Consider the following 15,629-nt stretch of genomic DNA (forward strand, 5'->3'; position numbering starts at 1 on the left):
ATGAGGATCAGAAGTCAAGTGGTTAGTTCTGAAGGAGAGGGAGGCCACAATGAGAGTGCAGAGTTGCACTGATCCAACATTAGAGGCTTGCATGGGCTGAGCACAACAGGAGAGGAGAGGCAACAGAGGATGTTGAAGACGTCTTTTTTTTTTTTTAATGTTTATTTTTGTGTGTGTGAGAGAGTGTATGTAGGGGAAAAGCAGAGAGAGAGAGAGAGGGAGACAAGGATCGGAAGTGAGCTCTGTGTGGACAGCAGCGAGCCCAATGCGGGGCCTGAACTCACAAACTGTGAAATCATGACCTGAGCCAAAGTCAGATGCTCAACTGACTGAGCCATTCAGGTGCCCTGAGAATGTCTTTAAATCGTTCTCACTGTGGCTGAGGGAAGGAAGTGAAGCTGGGACTAATTGGCTATGAAAATAAGGAAGAGAGAGCAGTAATGATCAGCATGCTTGAAGAGCCCAGCAAGATGGGAGAGAGGGAGGGGAATGGCAGAGTATGATGAGGGTGAACTTTCCAAATTGAAGATCATTAGGGCAATCCCCCCACTTGTCTATCTGTAGCAATGCTGTTGTTTCTAGAAAGTTCAACTAATCCAGGTTGATTATATAACCATATGAAATGGCAAGGACTGGAAGCACATATCATCCCCTGCAGGGACTGCAGGAGAAGAGCACAAAATGTCTGAAGAATGAATACCAAACAAGGATGAAGAGGAATAAGAAAGTATGAAGGAAAGAATCATCTCTGTTCATCAAAGAATCCCAGGTCTCCAGATCATATCAGTCAATGGCGCTCAGAAATATTTACTGGCCTCTCAACCCCGACCAAGGCACTAGAACTCTCTGTCTCAATTTTGTCATCAATATTGATCTTGTGCACACCAAAATGTCAACATTGGCTATCTCCAGATTTTGGTATTGTAGCTGATTCTCATCTTTTTTCCTTTGTGCTTTTTCTTATTTTCCAAGTTGTTTTATAAGAATATGAGCGTGAAAGGGTTTCAAATTTTGTAAGGTGTCTTACAAATGTAAATATTACTAATACTGAGAGGAATACCTGCCCCCAAATATCCACCCCACTATTCTACAAGGTCCCCACTCCATCATTCTCAGTTTAAAACTCACATCATTAGAGTCCTAATTGTTAGACCATATGAGACTAAGCAGCCTTTCTAGAAGGTTACAATTAAAATAAACATACTATCTGGTAGTGCCTACTTCTTTCCAATTAAAGATCTGCATACCTAAAAATTTTGTCTAGTCTGTGTCCTGATTTGGTTTTTCCAGTTGACGGATCTACTCAGAGCCATCAAAACACACTTGTTACATTTTCCAGCCTCTCAAAGGTGGTCAAAGGAAATGTTAAATGAATCAGTGATAATGTAACACTATTCTTTAATACTCAAAATGTTTCCTTTCCCTATAAGGATATGTACAAGTTAAGCTATAATCTAAAGCAATACTTTATCCCTCAAATGTCAATCTACCAGTGAGAAATTCTGGTATTAGGACAAGCTGAGGGAGACGTTCTGAAGTCAGTCCCTTCATTTTCCCGAAACTAAGCAGAGAGGCAGTTTCTTTTTGTCTACCTTACCTACACATAGGATCAGTCCTAATGGCTTCTAGAACATACCTACAAATGATTCCTTAAATTTCTGACAAAAGTACTCCTAAAGAAATAACTGACCTTTGGGCTTAGAACTGAGGCATTGTCTTCATCACCTATGTAGCAAAGTCTGTTGTACTCTTACAACCATGGGACCCCTATACTGGTCTTCATTCAGCAAAGCTACCCCATTCTATACCTTAATTCAAGTCTTAGTAATCCTCCTGACCTTTTTGCCTTCCTGGTCATCTGGAATTCTTATATCCCACCATCCAATCTTCCCTAGCAAACCCTACTCCCGGGAAAGGATCTCGAACGGGCTTACACTGAGTATCAGCACTTGAGAGATTATTGGTAGCAAATGCATTTCAGCAGGTCCACAGAGCTCTATCTCTTAATGGTTTCAATTTTGCACATTTCCCTTTGTCAGGAGTAGCAGAGCTGATAGACCATAAGGCATTATAGAGAATAGACAATGAACTGTCCTCCTGGGCTAGCACTCAGCATTTCAGATTGTGGGGGTGCTTTGCTATGAAGATCTGACAGGCAAAATGGGCTTTAAGGCTTTAAGTCAAAGGATCTTAGAGCCCAGAGTCCCATTATCCTTAAGTGCTACATGACGAGGGCAAGAACTATTGAGTTGTCTTCAACAGTCTTTGATAAGAAAAAGAAAACAAAACAAAACAGAGAAAGAACCTCATGTGGGAAAACTCATGGGATTGAAGCGTGACGGACTTAGGGCCATGACACCTTAGATTTAACTGTGTAACTGGGCATCAGCCACCATGGTGGAGGAGATCTGGGTGCTGATGGGTTTCCTACTGCTCTTAAATTTGTAACAAATACATTTGCCACCAAATCATCCATGCAGAAGGCGTGTCCTACATTGTAGTTATTTTCTGCCATCTCCCCTGTGCCAAACCTTTTCTATTCAAGTGTTGGGTCCAATTGTTCATTCCTGCTGCAGGCAGAGGACAAACTTTGCACGTAATGGCTCTGAAAATTCTCCCCATAACAATACAAATGGGAGGAAATACTAAATTAAGCAATAGAATATTATATCTTATAATGACTAAATAACGGCTTGTTGTGCATTAGTGTATTTGTTTTAGGGTATTCTTTTGAATCTAGTATGAAAAGAAGGGCAGAAAGCTTCGCAGATAATGCACTAGAGTGCAACTAATTATTGGAGGATGAATTCATAAGCACAATGCCAGCTAAAAGCAAGACCAGAATAACTGTTTCAGGGTATTTGTAAATAGAGTATGCGCTCTAAGAAGCCACCTGATACAACAGCAGGTCATCTGAAAACGCACTTTATGTACATGCTGTTGGCACAGTCTCAAACGAGTATCTTAGGATAAAATCCAAGCAACACTCCATGCTGACCAGGGCAATAGAAAATAATCCATCTAAATTCCCCAAAGATACAGTAAGACAAGTTAATTTACTTAGATCTTACATTATTTCAATTCTGGTTTTGAGTAATAGTGTATAGTTTTTAGAGGGCTCACAATAGCCTGGCAAAATATAATTTCACATCAGATATAAAGGGTCTAAAATTTTAAAATATCTTTATAATTTTGCCTGATTACAAAAACAATACAAACCCTTGGGAAATTTTTAAGTAAAACTAAAATCAAAAGCTCTAATCTTTCCATCTCTATCATGGCAACTATTGACAGTTTAGTACAAGTTCTTGCTGATCTTTTCCTACAAATATACAACACGCTTATGCATCAATTTATGATATATTCAATAACATATCATATATTCATAAATAAAATGTTCAACAACACTTAATAATGATTATTTTTTTTACTTCTTGTGTTTGTTTGTTTATTTATTTATTTATTTATTTATTTATTTATTTATTTATATTTTTTTTAATATGAAATTTATTGTCAAATTCATTTCCATACAACACCCAGTGCTCATCCCAACAGGTGCCCTCCTTAATGCCCATCACCCACTTTCCCCTTAAGTACTAAACATTGTTCCAGTTGTTGGGGAGATGTCAGTGAACAAAACCAACAAAATTCTCACCTTCATTGTGGTTACATTCTAGCGAGAGAAGACAGATGGCAAACAATACAAAAAAATACAGAAATAGATTACATGTTAGGAGGTGTTAGGAATTACAGAGAAAACATAGAGCAGGATGAAGGGGACTTAATATCAAGGCTGCCAGGCTTTACTAACAGGTAACATTTGAAAGATGATTTTAAAGAAGTGAGGATGGGAGCACGCAGATACTGGGGGAAGAGAATTTCAGATGAGGGAATAGCCAGTGCAAAGGCCCTGAGATAGGTGTGTGAATAGCATGTTCTAGAAATAACAAAAAGACCAGTATGGCTGGAGAAGCAGGAGTAAGGGCTGGGGCTGGATAAGAGGTGCTAGATTGTGTAAGGGCATTGTAAACATCTGAAAGAATTCTGAGTTTGGCTTTTACTCTAGTGGCATAAGGAGAGTTTGTGAGCAGACTTTTGATACACTATGATTTGAAATTTAAAAGCATCTGGTTATCTGGCTACTGTAATGAGAACAGAGTGCAAAGGAGAAGAGTGGAAGCAGAGATTAAGAGGCTATGGCCATGAAACAGTCCAGAGATGAGGGTGGCTTGGACCTGGGAAGTAGCAGTTGAGTGGTGAGAAGTGGTCAGATTCTGGATAAATTTTGCAAATAGAGCCAATTGGACTTCCTGATGAGTTACATGTGCCAAATGAGAGAATCGTGCCTATAAAATTTTTGTCGTGAGCGTCAGGAAGGATTGAGTTGCCTTAATAGAGACAAGGAAACAGAGAGAGGAGTAGACTTGGAAGAAAAAAGGTTGTGGGCTCTGTTTTGGACATGTTAGGTTTGAGGGGTCTGATTGAAAAATATGTGTATATATGTGTATGTATATATGCGTATATATCATTCTATACATTATTCTATACACACTTCTTTGTGTTTTTTTTTTTTTTTTTTTTTTTACTTGTGGACATTTTTCCATATCAGGACATAGGGAAGATCTTATGGGATAGAGAGATTTTGTGTGGGTGCAATTTTCATCATTATTATAGTGTGGTAGGCAGAATGCTAAAGATGACCTCTAAGATTCTCACCTGCCACCTTCCACTTTGTACATATCTGGCATAATCCTCTCCACTTGAGTGTGAGCAGGACTTGTAAATATGACAGGATAATCACTTCCTTGATTAGGCTATGTTATGTGGCAGAGGTGATGGGACAGCCACTCTTGTGATTATGGAAGTCACCCCTGACATTATGTAAGCCTCTGTCACAGCCAACTGGAGTGAGATTCTCCTGTTGGCTTTGAGCAGGTGAGCCGCCATGTTGTGAGAGGGCCATATGGCTAGTACCTAAGAGCAATCTCCAGGAGCTGAGAGATACTTTTTACCAGCAGCCAGTAAGAAAATGGAAACCTCAGTCTGCAACTGCAAGGAACTCAATTTTACCAACAACCTGAATAAGCTCTGAAAAGTGCCAAAGTACAAACGAGAATGTCACCTGACTAACACCTTATTTTTAGCCTATGAGACCCTGGAGCAGAGAACCCAGCTATGTCACGCCCAGATTTCTCACCTACAGAAGCTGTGAGATAATAAGTAGGCGTTTGTTGTAAGCTGCTGAATTTGTGCTGACTTGTTATGTGGCAATAGAACATTAATATACATGGTATTCTGTCCAATATCTTTAGGAGCCAAGCATGGGTACTGCCTCGCAAGGAGAAAATGACTGGGAAAACTACAAAGCCTACCTACATGATAACCCATGAACATGAGTGTTTCTTCAGGCACTATAAATACATATAATTAGGTATATATACATATTGGTCTTCCATTCTTTTCATGGAGGATGTAACAGAGTCTCATAACAGAATAAACATATCACAATCTTCATAAGGTGGCAGAATTTAAAGCTCAGAAATTTAGTTCTGGCTCTGTGAGTATCTTATATAACCATTCTGTCATAAATTTCCACCCATAAACCAAAGAGTCTGGCCTTACAATCATGCATGCTATCAAGCACAGCAGGCGCTACTCCTAAGAGTCAACTCAAACAGGCAGACAGAAGGCAAATAATCACTGTGGCTTGCCCTCTAAGTTGCTCTGTTTCCCACAAGGAGGGAACTCCATTAAATATTTAATACAATCACAAAGAGAACACCCAGCAGGTGGACAACTATGATTATTTGCCCCATCGCCTTCACAGCAAGCTCCTGCGGCACCTGGGATGGGCTTTATATCACATTAAAGATCCCTTTGTAGTTTCTATTAAAAGGAAGACCAACAGTTTCGAAACCGAGGTTTCAAAATAAAGATCATTCTCTTGCTGTCTACCTTTGGGCAGAGTTTGTGAGGACTTCCCAGAAGTTATTATAAGGCATGAAAGACACCAAGATTGGAAATCTAGTTTCCACTTTAGCTGTACAGCTAAGGCAAAGCTTGGTAGGATAAATTCTCTCTTATTAACAGGAAATAGCCACTGGCATCATGAATCTCCAAACTTACAAGCTTCCCATGTTAGTCTAAATTGGAGAAGAAACTACCAAATGCACACAAGAGGACGTGCTGTGGTTGGCACCCAGTTAGAGATCTGAAGAATCCACAAGATGGTTCCCGGGGAGAGTCATTCATCAGTGCTCTGGACAGTTTCATTCAGGGAGTAGGGAACACTTCCCTAGCCAGTGTCAATGATCAGGAGCATCCATTTGGGCTTAACATGAACAAAAACTAAACTCCTATTGTATTATGCCATGGAGATTTTGGGGTTTATTTATTGCCCTGATACAGTGGTTTGAACGTAGGCAACAGGGCTATATTTGAAATATACCAGTGTAATTGGCTTTTTAGCTATATGTTTTAAAGATTGGTGGGTTGTTGGGGATTGGACTGTGTGGGGAGCCCCTGAAATTTGATCATGTACCTTGCAAATCTGGCCTCAGGATGTCTGGCCATTCTTTTGAAGAGCCGTCTTCATATTGCTGGCTCCTTTAGGGGAAGAGATGATGACCATCTCCCAAGATGCATCTCACAAGACATGCATCTAGCTGTCACCACTTTGTAACCAATGCCTGTTATTGTTCCTCCTCTGAGAAGACAAGAAAAAACCTGGCTGTCTTGAAGACCTACAGGCTGTCAGATTAGTGCCACCATCTCTTCTTCACAGTCAACAACCACCCTTAACTCTCCTCTTTGGCTACAGACTTTCATCTTCCTTCCCCACTGTGCCTCCAGATGAAGAGGACTGAAGTTGGCTTGTCTTTAATCAAGGTCTGCTGGTCTGCAGCTCTGTGTAAAGGCACCCTCATTTAGAGAAAAAGACCTGCTACTAGCACCCCACCCCCACCTCCAAATAAGAAACGAGTCCTTAATCACATGAGTGTCTTCACTGACATTACAAAATATTGATATAGAATTGTGCATGTTACAATATATACTCAAGTAGTACGCCCAAGATGGCTCAGCTGGTGAGGGGAGCTTACAGGACAAAAAGTTAAGTCTGCTGGCCAACATTCATGTACTTCTGTGGATAGAAGAAAGATGGAGTGGTGATTCCATTGCCCAGGCAGCCCCTTACTAGCTTAGGGAATTGAAGTTCCTGTCGGTTTTGTGCCCTGCCTTGAGGAAGGTGTGTGGCCTTAGGTAAGTCACTTTAGCCCTCTGAGTCTGCTTCCTCAAGTGTAAATTAAAGAAACCTCAAATATTCCTATTAACTGAAAGCTGACACATCTACAGTATGAAACCTCAGGATAAGGCCAATCCAATTTTCAGTGTTCTATCCCAGGACATTATATTGTCTGATGAATTGGGTCCTTCTTCATGTTCAGTGAAGAGATTTCAGGTTGCCAGAATTAGCCACTGAGCCACTGAGAACTTTAGGATAGATAAATGTGTTTCTGGCAAATTTAAGTTCATTATATAGACGTATGTTGAGAAAATATGTAGGAAAAATAGGAAATGCTTTGAAAAAGATTACCCATGCTACCTCTCTGCAAAGTATCATTCTTGTTAACCAGCTTCAAACTACTCAGGGAAGTCAGTGAATATAGAGAACCAAAAAGCAAGCACTTTTTCCAGTGAAGAAAACTCTGGGAGATGCTCCCTTAGTCCTGGCTTAAAAAAATCATTTCCTTATATTCTATCAGTGATAAGTAACTACTCAGTTATGATTACTGGTAAAAATTATGGATCCACATGCTAGCAGACCAAGAAGAGAGGACTCAAACCTTTGCAGGAAGACAATGCAATTCTAAAAGTTACCCTCTACCTCTTTGATGATTACAGAATTACTGTTAGTGCAAGAATGAAGCATATTCATTTTGTCATGGTAATTTTTTATCTTGAGGAAAATACTTAAAACATTAATAAAAAATATTTATCTGAAATGGTTGTCTTTATCTTATGATCTACACCATCTTACATCAGGCTTCACGGGGAGAAGGTTGGGGCCTCTTAGCCTCTTGGCACTGTGGCTCCGTCTGGAGTCTCATTCATTATTAACATAAACAGTTGACACCTGTCACTGAGGCAAAATATACTTGAGAAAGGAGGAAGCCTAAGCAGATAAATAATGTTGCTTTTCTTGGTATGATACATAACACACACATACATACACACATGTGCCTACATACACACACACACAACACAACATACACACAAATTTGTAGGACATATCTACTAAATGCCTCTCTCTTACCTCCAACTGCATTAATTCCTTTCTATCTTTTTCCTTAGCATGAGAAGGGAAACATAACTTTAAATTCCAGTACCATACAAAGAGACCATATAAATATCATATATAATGCATCTCCAGATTTGCATTTGAAATTTGGTTATTAGGTGTGTGACAGACTGAAAGCATTTTAGGTGTAAGGACAAGAAATAATGATGGTCTAAGTACATGCTTTATTTTACCAGAGGGAAGAATGTGATTTTACTAAATAGTCACTACTTAACCTACCACAGTTTACTGCCTTCAGATATCATTGCTTCTAACTACTGGATAAAAGCATGATATTTTGGGGGCGCCTGGGTGGCTCAGTCAGTTGAGCCTCCGACTTCGGCTCATGATCTTACAGTCTGTGAGTTCGAGCCCCGGGTCAGGCTCTGTGGGACAGCTCAGAGCCTGGAGCCTGCTTCGGATTCTGTGTCTCCCTCTCTCTCTGACCCTCCCCCCTTCATGCTCTGTCTCTCTCTGTCTCAAAAATAAATAAACATTAACAAAATTTTTTTAAAAAGCATGATATTTTTTTATGCCAAATCTCACAGAACTAACTGTTGCATTTTTGCTCAAGAGTCCACCTTGTTCTTTTTATAGATCAGTGGAGTAGGCTGCCTTATTGGAATGGACTATAAGCACAGAGAAAAATGTAAAATGGCTGTATCACTAATCAGGAAGAGTTCTGGTAAGAGTCTGACTGTAGACATAAGAATATGGTCTATCCAAGATCACTATATTATATAAGCAAGAAGTTTTCTTGAGATAGTAAATGTGCTTGCTACATGTGCTGTTTTTGTAAGAAAAAAAAGGGCAAGGGCACCTCTGTGGCTCAGTTGGTGAAGTATTCAACTTCGGCTCAGGTCATGATCTCATGGTGTGTGGGTTCGAGCCCTGTGTGGGGCTCTGTGCTGACAGCTTGGAGCCTGGAGCCTGTTTCAGACTCTGTGTCTCCCTCTCTCTCTGACCCTCCCCTGTTCATACTCTCTCTCTCTCTCTCTCTCTCTCTCTCTCTCTCTCTCAAAAATAAATAAACATTAAAAAAAAAAAGAGCAATGATTGGACAAGAATTTTTCTTTCCCTGATAGAGGTGAAGATAGCCTGTGACCCAGCATGTCATTCCCAAGATATAGACACTACGAAAACTCCTGTATGTGTGCACTAGAGACATGTACGAGAACGTCCCTGGCAGTTACATATGTAAAAGCAAAACACGGAACCCAAATGTCCATCAACACTATAGTGGATAAATAAAGTGAGGTTTATTCATACAGTGGAATACTTGGCAGCAGTGAAACTAAATGAATGAATTACAAACTCCTATGACTCAGGAACATACGTTGAATGAGAAAACAAGCCACAGAAGAATACATACAATATAATTTAATTTCTATAAATTTCAGAGAAACACAAGACATAATGACATATTCGGCATGGAGTCAAACATATGCAATGAACCTACACAGAAAAGCAAAAGAATGTTAAATTCAAATTAGGACAGTGGTTACCTCAGCAGGGAAAGTAAAGGAGAAAGTACTAGAGAAGATCAGTACAAGGATTCAAAAGTAATCATCCTGTTCTTCTCTTAAACTGGGTAGTGGGTGTTCACTGCATCATGTTTTGTTATACCTTAACATACGGCTAATGAACCAGCTTTTTTAAATGGTGTAAAAAAAATAAAATGGTGTAATTTTTTGATTCCTTTTGCTTCCTCAGAATTTGACTTCACGGTTCAAAGCTAAGAGCAGAATAACATAAATCCATACCAAATTTAGTACTATGATTTGGGGTAGGAACCAACCCATCATCCCTTGACATCTAATCTCACATGATGGCTTGGTAACAAAGGATTGGTAATGAATGATTTTTCTGCATAGCAAGGCTTGTAGTTTGTTCAACAATTACTGATGTCAATAAGAGGATACTGAGAGCATTCCTTCATAAAATTGTGTTTAGACATCTGTTCTTCAGTATTTTCTCTCTAAAAGCAAGGAAGAAAGAAACATGGCCAAAGGCAAAACTTCATCGAATTAGTCCTAGCCAATCATAATGCTGAAGTATACAAATATTGAGCTCTATCAATCATTTCTGCTCTGCTAATCACAGAACCAAGGTGGTGTTATTCTCCCTCAAAGGAGGACAACTAAAGGAGCTTTGGGCTGTGTACTTCCCCGAGGAAGGTAACTCAAAGCTCAGAAATAACGCATCAGAACTGAAGAGACCTAGAGGGTGGTCAGCGTGGGGACAGCTCAGGGGGAGCATGCTGCAGAGACACCCAACCCAGACTGGGAGTTCATGAAAGGATTTGCAAGGTAGGAGCAGCTGAACTCTATGCTTAAGAATTAATAGAAACTACTAGAGGACATAGCCTGGGGGAAGAAAGCTCCAGGCAGCTACAGAGAGGTGCTGAGTTTTGGGGAATCTAAAATCTCCCTGCAGAGATCTGAAAAGATGACATGCCTAAAGGTCTAAGTTTGGTTTAGACTGAAGCCCCCTGCCACATCGTGACCCACCCCAGACGTGGGACAGCACAGGGCAAGGCTGAGGGGGAGGGCTCTGGAGTCCAGAGACTGAGACTGAATCCCTGTCTGTCTCCAGAGTCATCAATCAGCTCTCATTTCAGCTTAAATGTTCAGTTCTTATTGCTAATGTATCCTCCGTGCTGTAGCCACCGAAGTGGTGTGATCTTCCTAAAATACAACTCCTGTGTCTCCCTGATTAAAAACTCAACTACTGATTCCCCGTTGCCCAGGATAAATACTCAAACTTCTTAATGCAGCTTTCAGATTGGAGCAATCTGGCCCCTGCTTCCCTCTCCAGCCTCATCTACCTGGTGCTTCAGCAGCATTAACTCGCCTCAGCCCCTAGCCCCCCAACCCCTCAGCCCCCCCCATCCCCCGGGGCCCCATGCTCTCTCAGCTTTGCCTAGAACACATCTCCACCTAAAACTCCTGCTACTCTTTAGATCTTCACTTGGCAATATAGAATAGGAAACGTGTAATTTATTGAATACACACACACGCACACACAAAGATATTTTATAAGTTCGTGTAAATTTGTCTGTATGATACTGTAGATACTTAGAATTTAAACACCTGCAAGTCTAGGTTGCTTTAATATATTCTGCATATAGCACAATGTGCCTTCAAAATTAACATTAAACAATAACAAACCAATTTACTATTTCTTGGGAGCAATTGTTAAAAACATGGTAATTGTTCTAGCATCTGTTGGGAAATAACTATGTTATATCCACATTTTTATTAATAACTATTTCATAGTTTAATACAAACTATTTTTAATATAAATTGTTCATGAATTAATGCATGGGTACATGCAATATAATATGTACCCAATTGTAAAGAGCATCAAAGTAATACATAATAGATAGCAATTTTGCCACAAATCAGAGTAGAGAGAGATTCTTCTGTTACTCAACAGTGGACAATGCTAAAAATCTGATCACAGGGGAAAGACGCGAAAAAAAAAAAATTGCCAGTAAACTCAGGGGTGACTGTGATGTATACGATGTCCCTTTTTTGCTTCAACCAGCAAACCATCACCAGTGTGACAACTGAACCTTAAGAGTGCAACCAGAGAATTCCTCTTACCTCGGCATCAAAGCGAGGATCCTGGTAGGCATCGCTGATGTTCACCGGGAGGCCTGTGGAAGCCACTAGCTCGGCAACACTGTTATTTATAAGCCAGTCGGAATATGAGGATTTCTCCATGCTCTCTTTGAAACTATCAAAACCAAAGCAGGCAGTAAGAAAACAGAGAAACATAAGTTTGTTTGAAAGCAAATCTTATAAAACTATACTCATAGTAGGATTATCTATCCTCCTTAAGAAGGGATAAGTGACTTCAGTCACAGAACAGCAGGGTAATTATCAGTAGCTACTTCAAAAAACCTTGCCTGGGATGAGCACTGGGTGTTGTATGGAAACCAATTTGACAATAAATTTCATATATTAAAAAAAAAAAAAACCTTGCCCACTGTAATGTAAAATAATCAAATCCATGGGAAGACATAATAGATTCTCCATGACCCAGAAGAACAACTCTAGGTTGTATTTAGGCCAAAGCAGACAGACATAAAGTAAATAATCAAGTAAGGACCAAACCTGACTTGAGGATGCCAAAACCCTGGCATAATAAATTCCCCTGCCCTCCCTGGCCCACACCCCTTAACTAAGTGGACTGGACGTGTGATATCAGGAAAAATTAAATCCCAGAATGGAGAAAAATCAGGAAATAAGTTGAGAATTTACAAAATTGTAAGTGCAGCAAAAGAGCAGGTCTAGACCATGGGTAATCTTAGTACTTATGTAAAGGTTTTTGTAGCATGTCTCAGAGTTTCTTAACAAAAGCACATTTCTACTTAACAAAATCTTGCTGGAAAACCTGTTTTAATTCTACTGACCCCTAACAGGAATAATTTAAATTATATCCATATTTGATTTCAACAGGAATTTTATGCTAAATGATTTTGTGAACTTTCCCTTGTATCACTTTCACTATAATTGCCAAATTTACAGAAATGCCATAAGAATTAGTAAGATTCCCTACTCCCTCTCTCCTGTCCATCATTTCTTCCCCCAAATACATACTAAGCACTGCCAGGAGCTATGGAATTGCAAAACTGAGTACTGTTCAAATTAGCAATATCAAGGAAAATTTTCGCGGAGAATATTAGATTTGTGGCTTTGAGGGTGATAACTGAAATTACATAAATGAATGCCGGTATACCAGGGCAATGTTTTCCCAACTTGGTTCTGTGGAACCCTGGGTTCCAGGATATGTGAGTGAGTGTACCACAACGAGAATAATAAGAATTCTACTGACTTTTTAATCTAAACTACCTTATATGGAAGGAAAACACTAAGCCCTGTAAATAGTCATTGTTAACTATGCAGTAATGTGCCTGCATGGAATTTGGGCCCTACCAAGAATTTGTGGCATGGAGAGGCCACCAGATGCTTGAGGAAGTGGGAAGCACAGAAGTTCTTTAGCAACATTAATAGGTGCCATCTGTGATGACGGCTGGTCTGTGTCTGATAAATGTAACATGTATTTGTGATGATATTCATCCCTTATTGCATATCAAACATTACTAACACACACGTTTATTCCCTGTGAATCTCTGGCTGTGAGAAGTGGAAGTTTTAATGAAAAGCTGGGTCTTATATTTCTCATATGGTGCCTAAATCAAAGAAACGAAAAGACTGAGGACTTCAAAGATAAGATGAAGCCCTTATTTCCTAAAACAAACAAAGGAGCATCAACAAAGTCCACGTTTTATTTTCTTTGCTCTATTATACCTGTGAGAAGGGAAATTTTATGTTGTGCTGCAATGAAAACAAAATATAGGAGGAAACATGATAATGTACCTGATATGAGGTTCCAACTTAATGAAGCCATTTCTAAGTTTATAAAAGTGTGTGACTGAATGCTTCTCATTTCTTACAGCGATTAGTTGGTCTATGAACTCACTCTGAACTATCTGGGTACTTTATTCCATTCTACAGTTTTTAAAAGAGTTCTGTGATAAAACAGTGTGGAAAGTGCTGACCTGGAGTGCCCTGCGCAGAAGGGGTGCAATGGGACCCTGGGGATGAGCCACAGAAGAACCAGAGAGAAGAATGGTTGGGGCAGGCAAACGGGCCAGTGGTGAATGCTCTAAGGAAGGAACCAGTTTCATCAAGTGTGAAAACCTGTAAGCTGGGTCTTTCAGGATGGGCAAGTGAGTTCAGCAAGGAGGGACTGGGGTGGTGAGGAGGAAAGCGCCCGAGGAGGAGGAAACAGCAAGAAGAAAGATACGAAGGGAAAAGAGTACAATAAGTACAGTAGCACTGAGTAATCCCTTAAATGAACAGGTCCGGGCTTAAAGGTGGAGGCTTTGACCAATGGGCTTCAAACTTAGTCGCAGGCAATGACAAGCTGTTGGAGAGTACTGAGCAGGGAAGTGACATGATTTGAGATGTGACTTCAGAAAGCTTCAGGAAGCTTAATCCAGGAAGCTTAAACAAGGAGCAAGAAAAACTGACTGAGAGAGATGGAAGGTAGACCAGCGAAGTTGTGCCAATGGGAGGTGATGATGCTGGCCCCTCAGGAGATCCTGCAGAAGACTCCGCAGGGCTTGGTGGGCAGACAGCTTGGCTTACGTTCTGCTTGTGTGTGTCTGTGGCACTATTAGAAGTGAGTCGGTTTGAGAAGTGGGAGATGGGGAACAATAACAGAACTTCTGTGAACCTGGAACATGTCACTCATTGTTGAAACTCCAGGAACAAAACCCATATAAGATCCTTAGGACTGGAAATACTATAGAGTTGGGATTATCTTCGAGGAGAATACAATGGATGAGATTGACCAGGGAGAGAATATGCGGGAACATCTGTATCTAGGGGAAGGAAGAAGAAGAAAGGCAGTAATAAAGGTGGAGGGGAGAGAGAAGAAAGAAAAAGGAGGAAAGCAAATTTATCATCACCCGAGTAGGCTAACGGCCTGGCTGGATGCTTTACCTAATTAATTTGTTTTGTTTTCACATAAATCTATGAGATGAGTACAATTCTCTACATTTTACAGATCAGAAAACTGAGGTTCAGAGATGCTAAATAATTTCCCTAAGTGGAGATAGAATTTTCAGCTAAGTATGACTACAGAGCCTCAGATTATTCTGTTTATCCTGTCGCCTCTCAGGGAAGGAGTCAATGGGTAGGAGTTGAGCAAGAATAGTAGGTTGTCACCTAAAGAAAAGAAGGGAGTGGCAGTCAGCATCACGGGGAGTTTAAAGGAGACACTGCAGATCATAAACACTTGAGTCTGAGACTACATGCAGTCAAAGGAAGAGGGAGGAAAAGACATTGGATTTGATCATCCAGAGCTGTAGGTCACTGCTTAACAAAATTCCCAAGGAAGATGTTGAAAACTTACTGAGCAGGGACTCCTGAAAGACTCATCCTAAACCTAAAACATGCTTAGAACTGGGGTTAGTTTGGGCTGCATACGTATTGCAATCACTCTAAAATTATAGGACAATGTGGGGTGTCTGGGTGGCTCAGTTGGTTCAGCGTCTGACTCTGGATTTTGGCTCAGGTCATGATCTCATGGTTTGTGAGATCAAGCCCCAGGCGTGGAGCTTGTTTGGGATTCTCTCCCCCTTTCTCTGCCTCTCTACCACTCATGCTTTCCCTCTCTAAACAAACAAACAAACAAACAAACAAACATTTAAAATTGTAGGTCAGGGGCGCCTGGGTAGCTCAGTTGGTTAAGCATCCGACTTTGGCTCAGATCA

General features: G+C 40.3%; 1 protein-coding gene across 6 annotated transcripts in view; it reads right to left on the reverse strand.

Annotated features, from left to right (window-relative positions):
* PDE11A (phosphodiesterase 11A) overlaps positions 1-15,629 on the reverse strand; it is a 404,325-nt gene that overhangs the window by 169,295 nt on the left and 219,401 nt on the right. For all 6 annotated transcript variants that reach the window (XM_045033997.1, XM_045033994.1, XM_003990898.6 and 3 more), the window contains exon 6: positions 11,947-12,079. In XM_045033997.1, the coding sequence (XP_044889932.1) occupies positions 11,947-12,079 (133 nt within the window). The remainder of the gene's footprint in view (positions 1-11,946; positions 12,080-15,629) is intronic.

The sequence above is a fragment of the Felis catus genome, chromosome C1, assembly GCF_018350175.1.
Source record: "Felis catus isolate Fca126 chromosome C1, F.catus_Fca126_mat1.0, whole genome shotgun sequence".
Taxonomy (NCBI): domain Eukaryota; kingdom Metazoa; phylum Chordata; class Mammalia; order Carnivora; family Felidae; genus Felis; species Felis catus.